Consider the following 22,300-nt stretch of genomic DNA (forward strand, 5'->3'; position numbering starts at 1 on the left):
GCAGACCCGAACTTCCTTTTAAACAAAAAACATTTCTTTGTTACAGCTAATACAAATCCTAAAGTAAACCTGCACTGTTTCTATTTCCTAATTCATGGAAGCAAACATATTAACATCCTGTGCTTTCAAATGAGCTTATCTGCCATCTCTGCCGTGGCAGTCATGTGACACAGGGGAGAGATCAAATTACAACTTGTGATTAGATACAAATGAGGGGGCATTAGACAGGCTAAACTCTCTAAATACATACAGGGTGCATTTCTCTGTTTTTCTTCTGTCCGGTGCAAGAGTTCAGGTCCATTTTAAGCCAATTGCATGATGAAGCCACAAATTACAGTCTCATAAAACCACATTCAGCCCCATCCAATCAGTATTGCCGTTCATACCCCCAGCAATGATGATAACATGCCAACAAATGTACCATCATGCACATTTAAAGTCAATGAACCATTGTGTAAAAAATATAATAATGGAAGCTGGAAATTTCGAAGTCATAATTGTAATGTATGTGGGCAGCCGTGTCGAGTATTGATTCTTACAGGTGAGAAATATTTGTTGTGTACAGATGAGCGATGCACGCTGAGTGATTGATGCACATGAATGACGGGATGCCGCAGTATGGAAGGTCATGTGTCTGCTGTGAGATGTTGCCATTGTCATATATTTCTCTTTTCCAGAGATACATTGACGAAACCGACAGGACCTACACATACGCACCAATTCACAGCACCAATTACAGGTAAGAAGGACGGGCAGATTTAAATCAGCAGAGAAATGATTTAAAATAACTCACATGTCTGGCAGAATGTGAAGAATGACGTTCAGAGGGGGTCAAAGCGATTTGGCAAGCAATAATGTATATGTATTGGGTCACTTAGCTACATTCCCACAATCCTCTGCTGCCCGCTGAGCTTGTGTTTGACTGCCATCTAGTGGGTAGCACGGAGAATGTGTGGTTAGATTTGTTTTCTGCTGTGCAGAAATTGCGCTGTGCTTGTGGCTACATGAAGCACAATCTAGTGTGGGTTTCCATTAATTAGTAGTAATAAAAAAATATAGTTTGTCAAAAAACATTTCAGTGCAGTGAGCATGAAACATTACACATAAATATTTCACACTTGCCACTTACAACCAGGAGGAGGGTTACAAAGAAACAGCACTAGCTTTTGGATAGCGCTTTTGATAGCTGTTTTGAGATTACATTTCCTTGCACAGCAGGCTAGCTCGTGTAGTAGAGACACGCCCGTTCTTCTTCCCTCCCAGGAAATTATACTAGTTTGCGGACTGGTATATTTTAGACTCGCAGACAGAGTGGGGCTGTTTTATTAGAACCAATGTATAGACTAATTTACATAGTGTTAAAAAAATCACTTTTAGGCATGCAGGCAGGCAGGGTGGGAGTGTGTTGTTAGGGCACCTGGTGTTCATTTTAGAATATCATGGCTGCCCTGAATGACATACTTTTTGTTAAAGGAATACTGAGGGGAAAATAACCTGATGAGATAAACAATTGTATCTATCCTCCCACTAATAAAAAAAAAATTCTCACAGTTTTATTTATTTTTTTAAATCTACTTTATATTTTTGTAATGTTTTGTTGTTTCTTCTCAATGACACAGCCTTTGAAGTAAGCCAGAACTAAAATATAGGAACTATTGATCCTTTTACCTCTTCCCTGTTCTCAGAAGCTTGTGCTGTCAGGCAAGAGTTTTAAGGCTGTAATTCCTTATTAGTGAATGGTATTTATAGTCCAACTACTGTAGAGAAATTGTCACTTGCATGCTTGAATGTTAATTCTTTCAGGTTGAAAAAAAGGAACACAGCCTGGTTATGTGTGAGCCTGGCTCTGCACATACACGTCTATCTCATCAGTTTATTTTCATTTTGGTATTCCATTAAAACAAATTTAGAATGAATTACTTCACTTTAAACATACATGTCAAACTCCATCTCACGGGCCAAATTTAGCCCTCAGAGCCATTAAATTTGGCCCTCAAGTACTTTGCATTATGTTTGGCCCACTCTAGACCACCAGGGAAGCTATAGTGGAGGTGAAGTCCTAGAACACCAGGGAAGCCATATGGGGAGGTAGGGGGAAAGCACTAAGCAATAGGGAACTGTATAGGGGAGGTGGGGGTATCTTGATATCAGGGAACTGTATAGAGGAGGGAGGACCACTAGACACCTGGTAACTTTATAAGGGAGGAAGGTGATCAGTGGATATTGAGGTTGGCCCACGACTTGGTCCCAGTGTACAATTTTGGCCCACTTTGTATTTGAGTTTGCCAACCCTGACATACAAGATACTGTATTCTCATATTTCCTTTTAGACAGAGAGTAGAAAAATAAAAAATATGTTTATTTATGTGTGACTGTTTTACACCTCTCACCTCTCATCAACATGTTACAGGGACTCTGTCATGAATATATTAAAGGTCCATTTTACTATCCCCTGAAATCTGTTATGTTTGAAGCAAAACATAGTATTACTCCTGCTGCCATTGCTGACTAAACAGTGGCAGAAAATCAAGAGATCTAGTAAGTTTTTTACTTCACAGCAGGAAGTTTTCCAGAGTTCAAAACATTAGATACTAATTATTCAATATGGCTGCTTCCAGAATGATTCTACTGTTGCTGTAGTATTCTTCCTGGTTGACAACTGCCTCACAAACTAATCCGTTCTTAACCCTTTAGCAGCCAATTTATTTAGAGGCGTACAAGTGCTCCAGGCCAATTTATTTTAGCACATTATTTTATTTGTTACATTTTCTTGCTTCTAATTTGTACTGATGTAATGTGTATTTATGTCCACTTGTCACTAGAGGGCAGTGTAAGACAATAACACAGGACTTCTGCTTTTAGTTTCTATATTTTCTGCTAGAGAGAGAGATCTAAGCATTTCAAGAATTTAGAGCATGGGTTCTGCCAACTGAGGTTAAAAGCAGAGCACTTATCTCAAATGAGATAACTCTATTGAAGTTGCTGACGGGTTGAAGGATGCCTTTGAAATGTTGGCAGATTTTTTTAAGTAACTGAAAGCTCAATAGTTTTGTTATTGTTCAGTCAAAAGCAATTCAGTCATAATTGGTTGTTATGAACTGAACATTTCTTGAGCCTTTTTTTACATTTTGTCAGTTTCCCCCATCCACTAAGAGAACAATGAGAATTTTGGATACATCCTCTTGTTATTAAAAGACATGAAGTGCAGTTCTGACAGTGTCCCTTTAAACATGTGGAAGGGCGGAGTTGCAGTTATGTTCCGCATGTGTACAGTAGTTGGCTGCTAAGCTGTGAACCAATAGTAACATGTTATTTTCCTTTTCCTCTTGTTCCTTTTCCACATTGCTAATTCTATCCCTAATCCACACTTTCTGTTGTCTCACCACCATCCCTACTTTCTCTCATCTCTCTGGCCTTTACCTCACCACCATTGACCATGTCCTTCATCTCTCTCATTGACTGCTCCCCACCCTCCTCGCCTTTCCTTCTACTTACTACTCTCCACATTTTATTGCCACTTTACCCCATGTTGTTCCTTCTAACTGCACTCCCCTAACTCTCACTGTCCCTCTCACACTCATTCTTCTTGTTCCTCAAATACTCCCCCTCCCCTTGTCTCCCACCTGTTTCTCTCTCCCCCTTGTTTCCCACCTGTTTCTTCCTCCCCCTTGTTTCTCACCTGTTTCTCTCTCCCCCTTGTTTCCCACCTGCTTTTCTCTCCCACCTATATCTTCCTCCCCCTTGTTTCCCATCTCTTTCTCTCTTTCCCTTGTTACTCACCTGCCTTTCCCCCCTTTGTTTCTTCCTTCCTCTTGTTTCCCACCTGTTTCTCTCCCCCCCCCCCCCCCCCCTTGTTTCCTACTTGCCTCTTCATTCCCTTGTTTCCTACCTGTCACTCTCCCTTGTTTCCCACCTGATTCTCCCACCCAATTGTTTTCTACCTTTTTCTCCCTCCTCTTTGTTCCCCACATATTTCTCCCTTCCCCTTTTTCCTACCTGTTCCTTTTCCCCCCTCGTTTCCCACCTGCTTCTCCCTCCCCCTTGTTTCCCACCTGTTCCTCTCTCTCCCCCTTGTTTCCCACCCTTTTTTTTCTCCCCCTTGTTTCCTACCTTCCTCCCCCTCCCCTTACTTCCCACCTGTTTTTTTGCCCCCCTTGCTTCCCATCTGTTTCTCTCTCACCCTTGTTTCCCACCTGTTTAACCCCCCCCCTTGTTTCCCACCTGTTTAATCCCTCCTCCCTTGTTTCCCACCTGTTTCTCCCTCCCCCTTCTTTCCCACCTGTTTCACTCTAATTTAAATGTCTTTATCGATCCTACCTCTTCATCTTTCTCACATTACCACCTGTTTACTCCTCCGTCCCTCTTTCATCTCCCTCACTTCCTCCTCTCTGCCTGCTTTTCTTCTGCTTTCTAATCCTCGCCTACCTCCGTTGTTCACCCTCTCTCTTCTTTCCGTTTTTCTCTCTCTGGTGTTGTCCTGGCAGCCTGGGTCTGGTGTTACCTCTGTACAGCTCCTATTACCTGCGTGCTAATCTCAGTGATCAGATCCTCCAGGTGCAGTGTAAGTTCCCTTTTGCTTGTGTGTCCCCCAACTAGCCCCGTTTCCTGTTCCCCTGGCTCATGCCTGCCCCAGCCATCCCTCAGGTTTGTCATTGTTTAGTGGGGGGAGGGATATGTGTGGGGTGAGGGCAGAAGTTGGCGCAGCATGCAGAGCCTGGCAGACACTCACTGCCTGGGAGGTGTGCATGAGACTTCTCCTTTCATCTGAATCATGATGAGTGTCTTTCAGTTTTATTCATTCAGATTAATCTCTGGATCAGATGCTGCTTCTGTCTCTTCCTTCCTGCTGCTCTCTCTGCCTATCTTCACCATCCTCTGTCTTGTCTCTTCTGCTCTTTCTTCCTCTATCCCTATGGTCTCTTACTTCCGGTTCTGTTCTGTCCTCTTCCTCATGTTCTTCTATGCTGTCCTTTCTTATCGTGCTCACTTCCTACCTCTTCTCAGTTCCACTTCTTGCCACTCCCCCATTCCCCCCTCTTATGCAATTTCCCTGCCTCTTCTTTTCCATTTTCCTCTCTTCTCCATATTCTGTTCTTATTCTCATTTCTGTTCTTTTTCTCCCATTTCTCTTCTCTCTTCCTGCTTTTCCTCCTTCACACTTACCCCTTTTTCTCTTTTTCACTACTTTACTATTTTACTGGCTTCCTCTCTCTTCTCTGTTTTTCTCTCTTCTCCTCTCTTATTCCTTTTCTGCTTCGTGTTTCTTTTCGTCTTCACCTTCACCTTTTTTCTCTTTTGTCTTTAGTTCCTTGTTTCTTGTTTTCTTCTCTCTTTCTTCTTGCGCACTCTTCCACACTTCTATACTCTTTCGTCTTTATCTCCTGTGTTTTTCTCCTATCCAATCTCTCATTTCCTCTTCTCCTCTATCCCACCCTCATGTCCTCTTGCTTTCCATACTACTCTGTTTTTCTCTCTTCCTTCCTCCGCTGTTCGCTTCCTACCAATTAAGTTCTTCCGCTTTCTACTTTACCCCAATCTTCTCTTTCCTCTCTCTCATCTGCTCTTTTTATTCTCTAATCCTTCTTCAGTTCTCTTCCTCTTTGCTTATTTTCTTTATATCACTTTTCTCTCTCTTTCTAACCTCCCATTCATTGTCTCTCCGTGCCTTTCGTTTTCCTTGCCCTCTTTGTCTACCTCTCACTCTCTTATCCTCACCCAAGGCTTTCTGTCTCTCGCTGTCTCTCTCTATTCCCATTTCTCGCTCTGCCTCCTTCTCTATCTTACCCTCTCTCACTCTTTCCCAGTCACTCTCTTTCTATTTTCCTTTCTAGCTCTTTTTTTTCTCTCTCTCTTGTCTCATTTCTCACCCTTTCCCTTTCTCGCTCTGTCTTTCTCTATCTTTCGTTGTCTCTCTCTCTTGCTCATTCTTCCCCTGATCCCTGTCTCTCTCTTTTCCTCTCTCTCTCTCTCTTTCCCCTTTTCCCCTCCTTGCCATTTCTATCTCTCTCTCTCTTTCTCTTTTTTCCCTTTCTCTCCTTTCCCGTTCTCGCTCCGTCTCTCTCTCTCTCTCTCTCTCTCTCTCTCTCTCTCTCTCTCTCTCTCCCTCTCTCTCTCTCTCTCTCTCCCCTTGTCATTTCTCTCTCTTTCTCTTTTTTCCTTTCTCACTCTCTCTTTGCCAGTTCTAGTTTTCTCTCTTTCCCTCTCTCTCTCTTTCTCTGTTTTCCCTTTCTCTCTCTTTCCTTTCCCTTTCTCGCTCTGTCTTTCTCTATCTTTCGTTCTCTCTCTCTCTCTCTCTCTCTCTCTCTCTCTCTCCTTGCCATTTCTCGTTTGCTGCTTATGTTTCATGGTGTTTCTTGCAAGATTTATTTTATATTCAGTTTTGGTTTTCAGTACAATTATGAAATACAATATTTTTATTCAATCCGCTCTTGAATAAAATATTGTTTGTAATGGCTCCTCCTTTCCACCCGTTCCTCCTTCTTTTTCTTTTGTGTTCTTTTTTTCTTTGTGTTGTTTTTCTGGCTCTCTGGTGGATTTTCACAGATCCAAACAAGAAAACTAAGGGCAAGTATAATCCAGCAATAGATCTTCCTGCCCCCTCACAACCCACCACCCGCCTGCCTGCCCACCCCGCCCGTCACCCTGCCCGTAATGCCACCTCACAGATCCTGTCACTCCTCCTCCTGTCTGTACCCCCTCTGTCACCTTCTTGGAAGACCACCTTTTGTCTTATCACCACCTGGGATATAGTGGGTCCCTCTCCATCTCTTTCACCCTCCTTGTTCCTGCCTTCTCTGATCCCCTCAATGAAAACAAAATCGCTCTCCAGAGGAGCCACCAGAAGCGGTGTATATATATATCAACCAAATATATATATATCTTTATTTCTTAAGTGTGCGTGTGTACATGACAATGGCTGGTTTGTACGCCCTGCGCTAACATGGTAATTAAGGGGTTAAATCAGACAAGTAACGTGGTACCCTCCTTTGTGTTCCCACATGTTCCCATCTCCTGTCCTGCACAATATTTTGTCTTCCTTCCCAGCTATCACCTCCCCTTCCTTTGTGTTGAGATTTTACTTCCTGCTTAATCCTCCCTTTCTACTGTTTCTCCACTGACCCAATATCCTCTTCCCTTGTGCAGTCCTGCTGTCTTACCTGCCTAAAGTCCTCATCCTCTCTAATTACTTCCCAGTTTTCAGCCCGTTTCCTTACTGCCTGTTTTTTTGTTTTTTGTTTTTAGTAATCCTTGTCTATCCCCTTTACCCCCACTTTCACACTGTTTACAAAACATAATTCCCTGCATGTTGTCTCAGAATTGCTTTAATATGTTATCATTATCACTTCCCAAGTTTCACTGCACTAGTTCTTCTCTAGCTTCCCTGAGATCTTAAATCCTTTGCGTATTCCGCATCCCCAAGTGTGTCATTGTCCAAAATTCTCAAAGTCCTGCATCCCTTATGCTCCTCTGCTTAAGGGACAGGTCTAAGCCCTGTCTGATATCCTTCCTATAATACCATCCACTGTCCCAAAGTACCGTCCCTCATGCATCCCATCACTTCAGTATCCACTTCCTTATCACTGTTGCCCACTGCTGTTTCCCAAGACACTCCTTGCTTCTTTCTTCATGAATCCTGATGTGTTCTGAATCTCCAGAATAATTTCCTGTGTCACATTCCTGAATGTGTGCAAGGTCTCCAGTACCCCATTGTGTGTCATATTCCTTAATGTGTCCTAACCCCAACATCACATCCTATGCCATATTTGAACGTGTGTCCTAAGTTCCCAGTATGTACTGTTATCACTCCAGTGTGCATGTTCGTCTGCCTGCGTGTGAGTGTGCCTGCGTGTGTGCCTGCGTGTGATCTGCTTTTCCAGTTGAATTGTAATTCACATTTCTAAATTACTCAGTGTGTGTATGTGTGCTAGTTCATGTATGTGTAAGATACCTAAATATTCCCAGCCCCCAGTGTCTCTTTATGTGACTCCTTCCTAAATGTGTCCTAACTCCCCAGTATCCCTTTATCTGACTCCTTCCTAAATGTGTCCTAACTCCCCAGTATTCCTTTAAGTGACTCATTCCTAAATGTGTCCTAACTCCCCAGTATTCCTTTATGTGACTCCTTCCTAAATCTGTCCTAACTCCCCAGTATTCCTGTATGTGACTCCTTCCTAAATCTTTCCTAACTCCCCAGTATTCCTTTATGGGACTCCTTCCTAAATCTGTCCTAATTCCCCAGTATTCCTTTATGTGACTCCTTCCTAAATCTGTCCTAACTCCCCAGTATTCCTTTATGTGACTCCTTCCTAAATCTGTCCTGACTATCCAGTATTCCTTTATGTGACTCCTTCCTAAATCTGTCCTAACTCCCCAGTATCCCTTTATGTGACTCCTTCCTAAATCTGTCCTAACTCCCCAGTATCCCTTTATGTGACTCCTTTCTAAATGTGTCCTAACTCCCCAGTATTCCTTTATGTGACTCCTTCCTAAATGTGTCCTAACTCCCCAGTATCCCTTGATGTGACTCATTCCTAAATGTGTCCTAACTCCCCAGTATTCCTTTATGTGACTCCTTCCTAAATGTGTCCTAACTCCCCAGTATCCCTTGATGTGACTCATTCCTAAATGTGTCCTAACTCCCCAGTATTCCTTTATGTGACTCCTTCCTAAATGTGTCCTAACTCTCCAGTATCTTAATATGTGACTTATTCCTAAGTAATTCCTAAATGTGCCCTAACTCCCCAGTATCCCTTTATGTGATTCATTCCAAACTGTGACCTAACTCCCAAGTGTTCATTTTTGTGTGAGATTACAATACATACCTGAAGTTTCCAAACGATCCATTATCTCCGTGCTTCATATTCTTCCATGTCTGCTGCCTCCCTAGCATGCCTTTCTGTGTCAGATTCCCGAAGGTGTCCCAAGTTTTTAGCATCTCTTTGTACTTCATATTTCTCAATGTGTTTTATTCTCCAGCATCCCTTTTTTGCCTCAGATTCCCAAACGTGTCCCAACTCCCACGTAACCTATTCACCCTGTGCTATTCCTTCCCTGCCCCTATCCTCTTCCACCCATCCTTGTGTATTTTTGATTCCCAACTGTGTGTCCCTTATCCTGTCTCCCTACCCCCACACTTGTCTCTTTACCCACCTCTGCAGGGTGCCTCTCTCTGTCCCCCTCCCCCCTCATCTGCCTTGCTGCCTCTCCTTCCTGTTTGGCCACTTGCCATGGATTTGTGGCCTTCATCTAGTTATCATGAATGGGTATTAGCTACTGATGATGTATTGTACCCGTTCTGTTATTTCCCTCGCTCTTCCTCTTACCTTTTATCTTACACAAGCTGCTAGGGGGCAGTGCTGAGCAAATGCAGACTATGTGTGGGGCACTTAAAGAAGGGGTCTATGGGTAATGGGAGCGGTGGGAGGGATTTTCAGTTAGCTATGGTTAGGGGGCTAATAAGTTTGTCCATGCCAGCACTGACCCCCCTACAGCTTCTGTTAGACCCCCCAGTGATCCTGTAATGGCGATGCTAATACAATAATAGTGACCTGTATCCTTTCCTCTCCTCCCCCTCCCACCCATCGCTTGTCTGTCCTTTACCTAAACCTCTGATCAGAAGATTACAGTCCAATCAGTCGTGTGTTCCCAGCCCACCCCACAGCTCGGCACCCCAGTGCATAGTGGGTGGTAAGTTTGAGGGGCCTCTGCTGCAAAAAGTCCAACAACTATCTCCATGTCCTAACACCAGAATTGCTTATCAAACTAACCTACTGTTTGGCCTTTACTGTGATTGGAGCAGACTGAGGTTTGAGCTATTTAGGCCCTTGCAGACCCCCACAATGCACTCTGCCTGCTGTCTGGGTGGATGGCGCGAGTTTGGACTGCCGTTACCGGGTTCCTTGGTGTGGCTTCATAGGTGCCTGAGCTCAGTTTGTTCCGTGAACCCAGAATGTTCTGGTGAAGTGTCTTCTCCTCAATTACATCTCACATAACAAACATAACAATACCTAATCATCTGATGGACTGCATACAGTCATCCCTCCTCCAGCAAAGGCAACACCACACCAAACACAGCATACACTAGCAACAACTGCATTCCAGAGTTCTGGAGGTAAGTCGTACCAGCACATCTGTGATACTATGAAACTGAGAAAATAAACTGGTCTATTCAAATGAGACAATAAAAAGAATAGACCACTTTACAAGGTGCCTCGCGCATCTTTGCATGCTCTACATGTACTTCACCAGTAGAGGGAGCAGGTGCCTTTGCAATTCTGTGTTCATTATGTAGATTGTAGAATGCCCTTAGGTCCTAGGTTTGCACACCATAATAGTCCTAAGAAAAAAGTCCTAAGAAAAGTAAACAAATGCATAAAGGGAGATGTGCATAACATTAAAAGTACGTACAGACAAAATATAAACACATGGAAAAATCAAATAGTATTGTAGAACTCATATAACAGGTTTACATCCAATAAAGAGTTTTAATTTTTTAGGTGGCGGTGCCTATACATTACTCGATATTGCGGCCCGATCAAGCTATCAGTTCGATAATTTTATCAAATTGGAAGAGAATAGGTGCCGTAACATGACCACTCAATCTTTCGATCAATTTTGGGCTGAAATTGGTTGAAATAATCGAAAATGCTGGCAAAATCTTGGTCGCAAGGCCATATTGAACACCTTTACCGACGTGCACCTAACAGGGTTCGATATTGTGATGACTGACAGACCCCTTCTCGATGTCCCTCCAAGTGTATATGGACGGGTCCACCCCCTGCATGCCCACGTGCAGAAATAGTATCACCTCTCTGGTGTTCACCGCAAACACCTGTTTTCACGTGACACCAGCGCATGTTGTGATGTTACTATAAGCGCAGAGTCACGTGGTGTGTACAGGCACTCACTGTGACACCGACTACCGGAGGAGGCCAGGAGTCATGCCGGCAGAGGGGTGATACTTTAACACTGCACCAGACACAGTGGGGACACACTTATGCACTTTGGGGCAGCCCAGCAGGCACCAGCAGGATGCTTTCCAACAGATTTCATGCAAAATTGCCCTTTGTCTACAGATTGAGACTTCTGACTATTACTGTAGCTATGCGCTCTGTAAAGTGCTGGAGAAGATCTCAGCCTTATTATATAAGTACACAATAATAGAAAAAACTAAGATAATAATAGTATATTACACACCATAGGCACATCATTAGTATACCTAAACCAGACATTGTGGGAGATTCTCCAGATGGAGTGTAAGAAAAGAAATTGAAGTGTACCTGAACTGTGGAGGTCCTTTTTAAAGTGTAACTGTCAGGCATTAAATCAAAAATCAATTCTTTATTTATATCTGGTAAACAAATAATGAGGATGCTAACCAGGCAATACAAAAGTTAAAATCGCTATTACTTTTTTTGTTGTTAAATGATCATTCCCCAGTTTACCTGACTCTTATTTCGTACACACAAAATTTGGTACAAAAAAAGGAAGTTGCAGGGCATGCTGGGTTGTCCTTTTTTCGCTTCTCTAATTCTCCTCAGACTTAACTAATGCAGCCTGATTGGCTGAAGCCTCTTTCCCTCCTGTTTTCTCCTCCCACACCTCTGTTCCTCTCTGATTGGCCAGTATTTCTCATGCTGAAACAATGCACTTTCTGTAGAGAAGGGCGGGTAATTCAGGCAGAGGAGACTAAGGGAGGAAATGACATCAGCATTGGCTTCAAAATAGCCACCCTTAAAATGGGAAATGCTAAGAAGGATTTTCGCTTTGTATACAGTAAGCAGAGCAAGTATTTATCTACTTATGTATGTGTGTGGTTTTTTTTCTGAGATAGTATGGCTGACAGCTCCTCTTTAAATGAAAGGCGTTTGTAGATTCTCCTCTGAAGCACGGCTAACTGTTTCTTTACTTTTTAAAACATTTACCTTTACAGCATATGTGGCTGTATCATCAATTGGTAGAGTCAAAATGTAGATCTAATTGAATTGTAGTGGCATATACTTAAAAAACAGTAAATTATTCAGGATACCCACTTTTATGGTAATTATCCTGGTTTCAGCATCAGAAATACTTCCTATAGCTATATATGGGTATGTGGCTCCACCCTCCCAGTGATGCTTAGCCTAGGCTGTTTAGCTATGCAGAATTTTCATTATTTGTACTGGCTTCGGAATTCTCAAAAACAATCATTCCGCAGAGCTGCAGGACCAAGGCCCAGTTCAACTCTGCGTTTTTTGCGGAACCGGCTGTACGGATCCGGACATCTGGATCCAGGAAAACGGTCCGTTTTTACAGCCAGTATGCTGTAAAATGTCAGTTTTTAGGATCCTATTGTGCTGCAAAACCTTCCGTTTCCGTTCTGCTGAGCGAAAAGATCCGGGAAATTAGGGCCTGCGGCTTTTTTTGTCCATTCAGCGGAATGGACCACAGAACCCTACGGCTGCTTCCGTTGGCAAAAGCTAATGTGAACCGAGCCTAAAGCTGTCGCCACCTGCAATACATTTTAGAATGTAAAACAGGGAGAGAGAACATTTTAAGTGACCAGACACAGAACATTTATGTCATGCTTTTCTCCTGTTGGACTCAAAGCAGCAGAGCTGTAGCCACTAGGGCACGCTCAGTAGGCAGTAGCAGTGTTAGGGAGTCTTGCCCAATGTCTCTGCACTGAATAGGTACTGGCTTACTGCATAGGAGCCGAGTTATGAACCCTGCACTCCTGTGTCTAAGGCAGAGTCCTTAACCAGTACACTATCCAGCCAGACTAAATAATCCCTAAATGAATATTGTAAAAAGAAAATTATATATATATATATATATATATAAGCAATGTTATCCATTCACATTAATATCAGTACAGTTCCTCTTTAAAATCATTGTTTTTGATTGTTTTACGTTTGTTTACAAATTCATCGTTTTAAGGAGATGTTATAATCTCTGCATGTGGCCAGCATAGGAGGTGATGAAATATCAGATCAGAGCCGAGGCAGAGGTGAGAGAGCCTCAGGGCGCAGTGTAGGAGGGGAGCACACAACTCACTTAGCTATCATTCCACTATTGCAGAGAGAAATAAGAAAAGGGCATACATTGCAGTGGATGCAAGCCAGATAACTAGAGATTAAGGTGTTGGGGGCCCTGGGGCGCCTCTTAGTCTAATAGCAATCAGTGTGTGACGGCTGGGGTGGAGGGGCGCACCTTGGGGTCTCAGCCTTGGGTGCTGGAGGACCTTGTCCCGCCTCTGCATCACATACAGCAGAGACTTTAAAAAGGAATAATAGAAATGAGCCAATACTGAACTATGAACAATCATACCTAGCAAATAGATCAAATCGATCAATATGTGTATATGTAAGGGGGGGGGGGGGGGGGGGCAAGATCTAAAATCAAGAGACTGGATATCCAGTGCTCTTCTGTATAGTTACCCTGAATAGTAATACAGTGAGCTCATGAGTACCTGTCATGTATAAAGATGAATATGATTTGTAGGCATGGTAACGTAGACAGCCTGAGGCGCGCAGACAGCGTCACTAACAACGTTCAGAGCTCTCCCAGCGGGTGACACCGCTCAGGGAACAATGTCCTTACAATAGTAATGACCTTTGAAGACAAATATATTAAATGTAGGTGGGATAAACAGTAGAACAAAGTAAAGTATTCTGGCAATGGTGTGAATTGCTACTGTACAGTAATGCATGTAAAAGAGCAGTGGCTGGATAGTGTAATGGTTAAGGGCTCTGCCTCTGCCACAGGAGACCTGGGTTTGAATCTCAGCTCTTCCTGTTCAGTAAGGCAGCACCTATTCAGTAGGAGATCTTGGGCAAGTCTCCCTAACACTGCTACTGCCTATAGAGCGCGTCCTAGTGGCTGCAGCTCTGGCGCTTTGAGTCCGCCAGGACAAAAGCGCAATATAAATGTTCTGTGTTTGTTTGTTTGTTTAGTCACACACCATACATTTTTTTATATTTCTTTTTTTATCTGGGAATTATAATCAATTTTTCTGTTTGGTTATAATATTTGAAAATTCTGACTAATAAAACACACACATGTGCCCAATGTTTCTCATATCATGAAGAAACCTGATTGAGCTCTTGCTTGGATACCAAGAAATTGGCAATCTACCCTACACCATTCAACTTTCATGAAAATTGATCAGAAAAATCCACCACTCCTTATCTACTTATGACAAATATAAATGGGAAATTTGATTTTCTCGAACAAATAAAAAAAAAGTACATTTTTTTCCTGTACAACCAATTGTTTTTATCAAATTGTTACAAATTGGATGATTTTATTGTATCGTGTGTGGCCACAGTAAGACAGTAGTCTTCATTACATAATAAAATGCAGCGTGACTAATAGTTGAGACCCGAGTAAAGCAATAAAAGAAACCATTAATTTGAAACTCAACATAACCCACACACTGGTAAACCATGATCTGCTTTGCTGTTAGTTCAACGCCAGTTGGGGAGTCAATGTGATACCCTGGCCAGCAGGACTCAGGAGCAAGGACTAAAAGCGTATATATGTAATAAAAAAAACTGTTTACAGACCAACAAATTGCATCAGTGCTATTGTTCACAATAGAATGGAGACACATAAGGCACTATGGGCCTATTTCCACTCAGATGCCATGTCTGTTTCCGAATCAGACGCGGTACTCATGCTACTGTGAAGCCGATTGTAGGGATTCAGATGCATGCTGCTGCAGCATGCTGTCCAGAATTGCACCAGCATGTGTTTCAGATGGCAAGCCATGGACTGAATAGGCAGATTTTCCCCCTGCAACTCGGATGTGGGGAAACGTTGCATATTCCACAGTAGAAGTAGTGGAAACTGGGCCTGTGAGGTTATTATATCACCTACCCAGTGCTCTTGCCAGTCCCTGAAGGGCCTCTCCTCCAAATAGCTGAGCCATTGCGGTCATCTCATCCACCCCTTGCTGGCATTTTGTCACTTTGTAATACTGGAAGCCCCGGCAAAGGCATATTTTAAGCTCCTGTCAGGGCTCCCGATCGATCCATGGTCTGGACCGATGAGAATAGCTGCCTTAGGAGGATTTGAATTGGTCTATTAAACTGACCAATGAAAATCATCCTTAGGAAGGGTGCGCACAAATCTCCCAGGGGAGCAAGGCAGTAGTGCCGTGATGCTAAAGGACAGCTCCACGGCACAAACCCCTGATCCCCATCACCCAGCACGCAAGAGCAATGCTCAGGTGAATAGCTACTATTCCCATGAGTAATGCTCTTAACGCTGAGCCTTCGCACAAATGGATTTGCTGGTAATACTCGTGTGAGGGACAGGTGATGAGTTGCTTGCACCCTCTAGCTACCTATCACCTGCAGTAGGATAAGGCCCACAGAGAGATAAATCATGGGTGAAGGCAGATAAGGAGAGGTAATTAATGGGTGAAGAAAGATAATGAGTGATAAATCATGACTGAAGAAAGATAGAGAGATGTGTCATGAGATAAGTGTTGTGCATCAACTTCTGTAATGCTGGGCATACACGGCTCGTTTTATATTATCAATCGAGCCGCTGATGGCTCGATTGATAATATCCGACGTGTCCGATCACCGCGCCGGATCGATACCGTGCTCGATCCCCACGGGCGGACAATGGAAGAAACGAAGCGCAGATAAGGAAGTGCCCGCAGGGACAAGCGGGAATCGATACGCGCGAACGAGCGGGGACGCGCCGGCATCGAGCCAGCGGCTCGTTATCGCGCATCCCACCCACCCCTTTGCTTGGGATTTTAGATAAGGAAATATGGTGGAGCAAACCCGAGAGGAGAAAACAAAAATAATTACATACCTCAATAAAGGAAAGCCTGGGGATAGTCCAGAGGTCTCCTGGATTCTCCTGGTTTCCACCGTAGCAGCCCTGGACTCTATTCCTATTCGTGACCACCCACCTGCTCATGCCCAGTAGCACTAAGCTGCACGTGCATGGGAAAAAAATGCTGTGCTCAAGCAGCCTATTGCAGCCTATATTCACACATTCCCAGTTTGGCTGTGCTCCTACATGGATGGGAGCTCAGCCACAAGATCATATACGACAATAGGTTGAATATGTTCAGAGGGACCCATCGCTTTCCTCTACTGAGGTGAGTTCCCATTTCATTTTCTCTCCCCAGTTCAGGTACACTTTAAGATCTTAGCGTAGAAATATTACTTATCTAATTTCTGTGATATAATTTGCTTGACTCATACATAAAATTTCCAGTACTTCTCCAGAACACGGAACCAGTCCATGTGTCGCACACTTGTACTGACCCAGCACCACAGCCGCACCATAACCCTATTAATAAAGTTACCCATAGATGAGCATATAATGACTTACCCAGGAGCTGCCAGCTCCTTTGTTACCCCACAAAGGGCTTGATCGCCCTCTGTGGATGTACACGGGGCACTGTGCGGGTTCACTTGCTGGATAAATCTTCTTCTCTGTTACAGATTTTGAGTCTTTGATGCCCAACACATTTGAGTCTGAGGGTCGGGTGTTCATTGCTCCAAGGTATGGTACCTGACCCCGCCAGTCTGGATCGTGTTTGTATTCCTTATATTTTCTGTTCCCTACACATCCATCCTGGTCCTGTCCTTCACGTCTTTACTCCCAGACTTCATCCCTCCTCATCTTTATAATAAAAAGAAGACACCTCAATTCCACCACGGCTCCTGTAGGAAAAGCTGAGGGCCCGATTCACTTTTTCTCCTGAGTATTCTTCTATGAAATAATTTTGTATCTTCAATTTAAATAAACGTCTTAGCACTTTGCAATTGAACAAGTACCAAAACGTTGGTGAATGAGCACTGTCAAAATTATTTTGAGTATTTGTTTGCTTACTGGTGGTGTAAAAGGCATTTTATTTACCAGTTGTAAAAATATCACCTACAGGAAAACTTTGGTGAAAAAGTTATTTGCATATGGCCCATTGAGAGAACTCAATCCCAACACAGCTCATTTTGGAAACAAAGTTCCTGTAGGGAGAGTTTCACCCTACAACTGCTTTCATTGGGAGATCTGAACCCTATCATATGTCCTTCTAGAAGAACGTCACCTCAGCACAGATTCTAGGAAGACACAACCCGGCCAAAGTTTGTTCTTTTTAACTTTACATGGCCAATTCCGCTAAAACATACCTTGTGGTGGAACAGCTGAATACAATCACACCTCTTAATGGAAAATCTAAACCCCCTCACAACTACAGGTGAAACTTGAAAAATTGGAATATCGTGCAAAAGTTAATTTATTTTAGTAATTCAACTTAAAAGGTAAAACAAATATATGAAATAGACTCATTACATGCAAAGCGAGATATTTCAAGCCTTTATTTGTTATTGAATTTTGATTTTGATGAAAACCCAAAAATCAAAATCGGAGAACGTTAGCATAATGTAAAAATGTTCCATATTCTAGGCTCAAAGTGTCAGACTCTAACCATCTTATTAATACAAATCACCTGCAAAGGGTTCCTATTTCATATATTAGTTTCACCTTATAAGTTGAATTACTGAAATAAATGAACTTTTTCACAATATTTTAATTTTTCAAATTTCACTTGTAATTCTACACCTCAACTCCATTGCTGTAGCTGTTATATAAGACCTGAAGCCCAACACCACTTCTTCTGGGAAAACTCCATCCCATCACAGCTCATCCTGCTGTGATCAGCTACACCGGCTTCTCTTCAGAAACTCATCCAACCACAGCTCTGATTAGGATAATTTTAGAGCTCAGTCTCACTGTGAGCACCCTCAGCAGAAGCTGTGTTGAAGTTAAAGGGGCACTATGGCGAAAATTTGTAAAATTTTAAATATGTGCAAACATATACAAATAAGTACATTTCTTTTCCAGAGTAAAATGTGCCATAAATTACTTTTCTCCTATGTTGCTGTCACTTACAGTAAGTTGTAGAAATCTGACAGAAGCGATAGGTTTTGGACTAGTCCATCTCTTCATAGGGGATTCTCAGGGATTTAGCTCTTAGTGAATGGCAGTTGCTCTGTCCAACTGCCAAAAAACTGTATCCAGCAGGGAAGCTGGCCAGCATCAGGAATATCTTTATAAAGAATAAAAGCCTTGCTGAGAATCCCCTATGAAGAGATGGACTAGTCCAAAACCTGTTGCTTCTGTCAGATCTCTACTACCTACTGTATGTGACAGCAACATAGGAGAAAAGTAATTTATGGCTCGTTTTACTCTGGAAAAAAGTACTTCTTATTTGGTTATGTTTGCACATATTTTAAATTTTACATTTTTTGCCATAGTGCCCTTTTAATTCCTTCTTGTCATTTGGGTAAAGCTCTATAAACAGGAGTGATGGCCAGGTGGAGATTTTCCAACAAAAGCTTTGCACACTCAGTTGTGTTGCGCTTACATGTCTAGGTTAGTGGTGGTGTTCAAATGCGGACCCAAACACATACATTCAGCACCGAACAGCTGGATGTGGTACTTTTTAGTTAGCTTGGATACTTCCTTCCTGGAGGAAGTATCAAAGCTTAATGAAAAGCTCCCAGTTCTGCTATTCGGCTCTGAAGTAGTGCTGAATGTGTGTGTTTGGGTCCCAAATACCATATTGCTGAATTGGAACAACCCTACTAGTCTAGGAATTGCTGGTAATAGTAAAAGGTAGTAATCATCTTGCACTGCCAACTTATATCTGTGTTCCCAGCTTTACTTTGAGGAGCAGCAAACTATTTAAGCGATATGGAGCTTGCACTCTTGCATCCTCCTCATTCCCTCTTTGAACAGTTCTTTGAGATGGTTTGTCTTCCTCCTCTTTTGCATCATGTCTATTGTCTACAATGATTCCTATAACTCCCCCACCTAATCCCTCCTCTGCTCCTGCCACCCACTTCTCACTCGCAGACAGTATTGCCGGGAACTCGAACAGTCTGAGAACAACACTGAGTTTCTGCTGAACTTCATTTCACTGATGGAGAAAGTGACTCCGGACTCTAAGCAATGTGAGTAGCATTGAGGTATAACTGATAATGGGGGTTATATACCACATGAGAGAAATTGGATGTATATTGGTTGCCTTACTTTTTATTTTGTTTTAAGGAAATAGCCAATCATATTTTAAACTGTCTGAGGTATCCACATTTTAACAACTCTCCCAATGAAGAATACTTTCCATGCCTGCTGAGTAAAGTCATCCACAGATTATATATATTGTATGGATATTGGAGCTAGTTTAGGTGACCCAGCAGGGAACCTCATAGGGAAATTCTGCTAATCTGATTGGATAGACAGCACCCTCTCGAACTGCTAGGTTTCAGATAGGTCATAGTAATCATACACTCACACTATACAGCCAATTTGAATGCTTCAAGTTGTAGACATTACTGTGATTGGAGAACTGTTCACTATAGACTTTCTTGCTGGGTCACCTAAACCAATGCTTCCAAACCTTGCCCTAAAGTACCACCAACAGTGCAAGTTTTGTGGAAATCCACAGAGGTAGATAATCAGCTCTGCTGAGACACTAATTACCCAACCTATAATGCTGGGTACATACGTTGCGATTTCCCGCTCGAACCGCTGGATCCATTCGATTATTTCCAGCATGTTCGATCAGGTTTCAATGGATACAGCCGTCGATTTTGCATATTAAGTATGCAAAATCGACGGCTGTATCCATCAAAACCCAATCGAACATGTTGGAAATAATCGAATCGATCCCACGGATCGAGCGGGAAATCGCAACGTGTGTACCCAGCATAAATGTTTGTGGTTTCCTGCAAAACAAGTACTGTTGGTGGCTGGGCTGTGGAGCCGGAGCCAAAGAGTCAGAGCAATTTTGCGTACCTGGAGTCTGAGTCGGTGGTTTCAATAAACTGAAGAGTCGGAGTCAAACGATTTTTGAACCTAATCTATAGCCTTTGTAAAAATTAGACTAAAAAGTCGGAGTCTAAGCAATTTTGAGTACCTTGAGGAGTCGGATGATTTTTATACCGACTCCACAGCCCTGGTTGGTGGTACGTAGGACAGCTTTGGGAAGCCCTAACCTAAACCAAACTAGTTCCTTAATATTTGTAGATCCCAAAAAACAACCTTTTTTATAAGCCTCATTAACTGCCTAGTCAATTAGCATGTCTGTCATTTTATAAATTAGAGACATATTCCACAGATCATATATTTTTTTTAACATTCAAAAATTCCACAGATCATATTTTAATTTTTTTGGTCATCTGTTCTCATAGATGTTGTGAGATGTGTTTGTCAAATAACATGACTTTTATTGTACCTGCAGGTGACAGCTTCCTGCTACACAATCTGATCTTGGACACAGGAATCACGAAGGATCTGGCTGACCGTGTTTGGAGGGACAAAGATCTTCTCACGTGAGCAGTCATCATTGACCTGCCTGCAAACAATACTTATTGATGTTGAAGTTGTCCTGCAGTATCCATTTAACCTCCAGGAGACCTCCAGCTTTCAGCTTTACTTTTGGGTGCTAGAGAGGCAGTATAAACTGATATTTACCTGTAATTTCAGCTTCATCTTAAAGGTGCATACACATCCAGTCTTGATTGGTCAATTTTACCCCTTCCAGGTAGTGTGAGAGCTTATGTGCACAATCTGTTTAAAGTCTGTGGGCCCTTATATTACGTGGAAGTGGCAATATTGGCCAGTAAAGATTGTATGCGTGTACCAGGCTTAAAGCAAACCTGGAGCAACCTTAAAAAAAAAGTTAGATACTCACCTAAGAAGAGGGTGGATTCTGCATCCCATAGAGTCTTCTTGGTCCTCCCTCTGTTTCCTTGTTGCACCGTAGTCCATTCAAAATTTGCGCCTCCCGGACTCCTCGGAAGGCTTCGGAAGATGGGCGTATCCATACTGTGCATGTGTGAGTCCAGATTCACACATTTGCTTTATGGATCTGCTTGTCTTTAGAGGTAGTGATGCTCATGTCTTATATAAGTGTCTAGCAAGTGCCTATACATGTTATAAGATTATTATTTATTTGTTGTAACCTTAATGGAGTCTCTGAAGAGGAAAAACGTATTATTACTACAAGCCTTCATCCAAAAGTGATACTTTGGCTTTAAGTGGAATCGGAATATTTTGGCTATGGTTTGAAGCAATAGCAAAGTCCCCCGACCATTTTACCAGGCTTTGTCTTCATCTACCTTGAAGTTTTGTGTGTCCCCACCCAATTTGGGGGGTTTCCTTAGCTCCTGACACTTCCATTACACCACATAAATGAAAATTCCAGCAGGTTAAGGGGAAGCCCCTTGTAAGCTGAATTTCAGTTACAGGCACCCTATAACCAGGGCCTGTGCTTCTATAGAGGCAAAGGGGGCAATTGCCCCAGAGCCTGAAGGGGGCCCCCAAGGTGCCCCCACTAACCCAACTTAACTGAGGCCTCTGCAGAGTCTTTGGCAGAGTTGTGTTTCACCTGTACCAGTGGGTGCGCTTCTCTGTCAGTCTGTAGCTCCATGCACTCCCCAACTCCATCCTTGCGGGGTCATCTCTCCTCTGTGACCTGGCAACATTGGAGAGGTGAGACCCTATGCCAAAGACATTGCTGGGAGCACAGCTTAGTTTGAGTGTGATCTGACGTGGAGACAGCTGGGTCAGGGGCACTTGGGGGAAATTTGGCTGCTAATGCTGCTTTTTAGTGTGTTGGGGGGCGGGGGGAATCTGTTGGTGGCCCCCCTTTTCATTTTGCCCATGAGCCCCATCGCATTTAGAACCGGCCCTGCCTTTAATATGTCTCTGAGATCTGTGAAGGAATTTGCAATGGTATCTCATAAGAGCTGTTAAACAAGCACTTGATCTGTAGCGACATAACTTGACAAAATGAGAGATCCTGTTGGATCAGATTATTATCCCTATGGAGGTTTACTAAAATTATCCATGTGTATTTCTCCCCAAACTTACCTTCTCTGCAGATACGGTCTCCTGGCTGTGTTTGCTGCTACAGATGGCGGAATAACCCGTGTCTTCCCCAATAAGTAAGTTCTGATGTTTCAATAGGGGTGCTGTTATAATGAAAGTGATTTCCGGAGGAGTTGTGTGTTTGTAACCAGAAACTAATTTCTCTTCATGTTTCAGAGCCGCTGATGATTGGTTGGAAGACATGGAACCCCATAATGCCACATTTTACAGAAGAAGTTTGGACAACAAGGGCTACATCTTCCGAGCGCCTTACAGAGAATGTAAGTCATGTACAATGGGCTCTGAGCGTGAGGGTTTGGAAGCAGAAGGTGAAAACCACTGGGGTGGACTTTGTGGGGAATCAGAGGGGGGAGTGTTAGATATGAAAAGAGTCCCAAGTGTGAAGAATGCAGTG

The 22,300-nt window shown here is 42.9% G+C and overlaps 1 protein-coding gene across 4 annotated transcripts in view; it reads left to right on the forward strand.

The window, feature by feature from the left end:
• The window catches only part of CACNA2D2 (calcium voltage-gated channel auxiliary subunit alpha2delta 2), a 452,238-nt gene that overhangs the window by 397,858 nt on the left and 32,080 nt on the right, over positions 1-22,300 (forward strand). For 2 of the 4 annotated variants that reach the window (XM_068253000.1, XM_068253001.1), the window contains exons 21-28: positions 678-739; positions 4,485-4,561; positions 6,544-6,564; positions 16,452-16,512; positions 18,868-18,965; positions 20,255-20,345; positions 21,900-21,962; positions 22,063-22,166. In XM_068253000.1, the coding sequence (XP_068109101.1) occupies positions 678-739; positions 4,485-4,561; positions 6,544-6,564; positions 16,452-16,512; positions 18,868-18,965; positions 20,255-20,345; positions 21,900-21,962; positions 22,063-22,166 (577 nt within the window). The remainder of the gene's footprint in view (positions 1-677; positions 740-4,484; positions 4,562-6,543; positions 6,565-16,451; positions 16,513-18,867; positions 18,966-20,254; positions 20,346-21,899; positions 21,963-22,062; positions 22,167-22,300) is intronic. The other 2 variants (XM_068253002.1, XM_068253003.1) reach the window with 1 other exon arrangement.

This window comes from Hyperolius riggenbachi, chromosome 9 (genome assembly GCF_040937935.1).
Source record: "Hyperolius riggenbachi isolate aHypRig1 chromosome 9, aHypRig1.pri, whole genome shotgun sequence".
In the NCBI taxonomy this organism is placed as follows: domain Eukaryota; kingdom Metazoa; phylum Chordata; class Amphibia; order Anura; family Hyperoliidae; genus Hyperolius; species Hyperolius riggenbachi.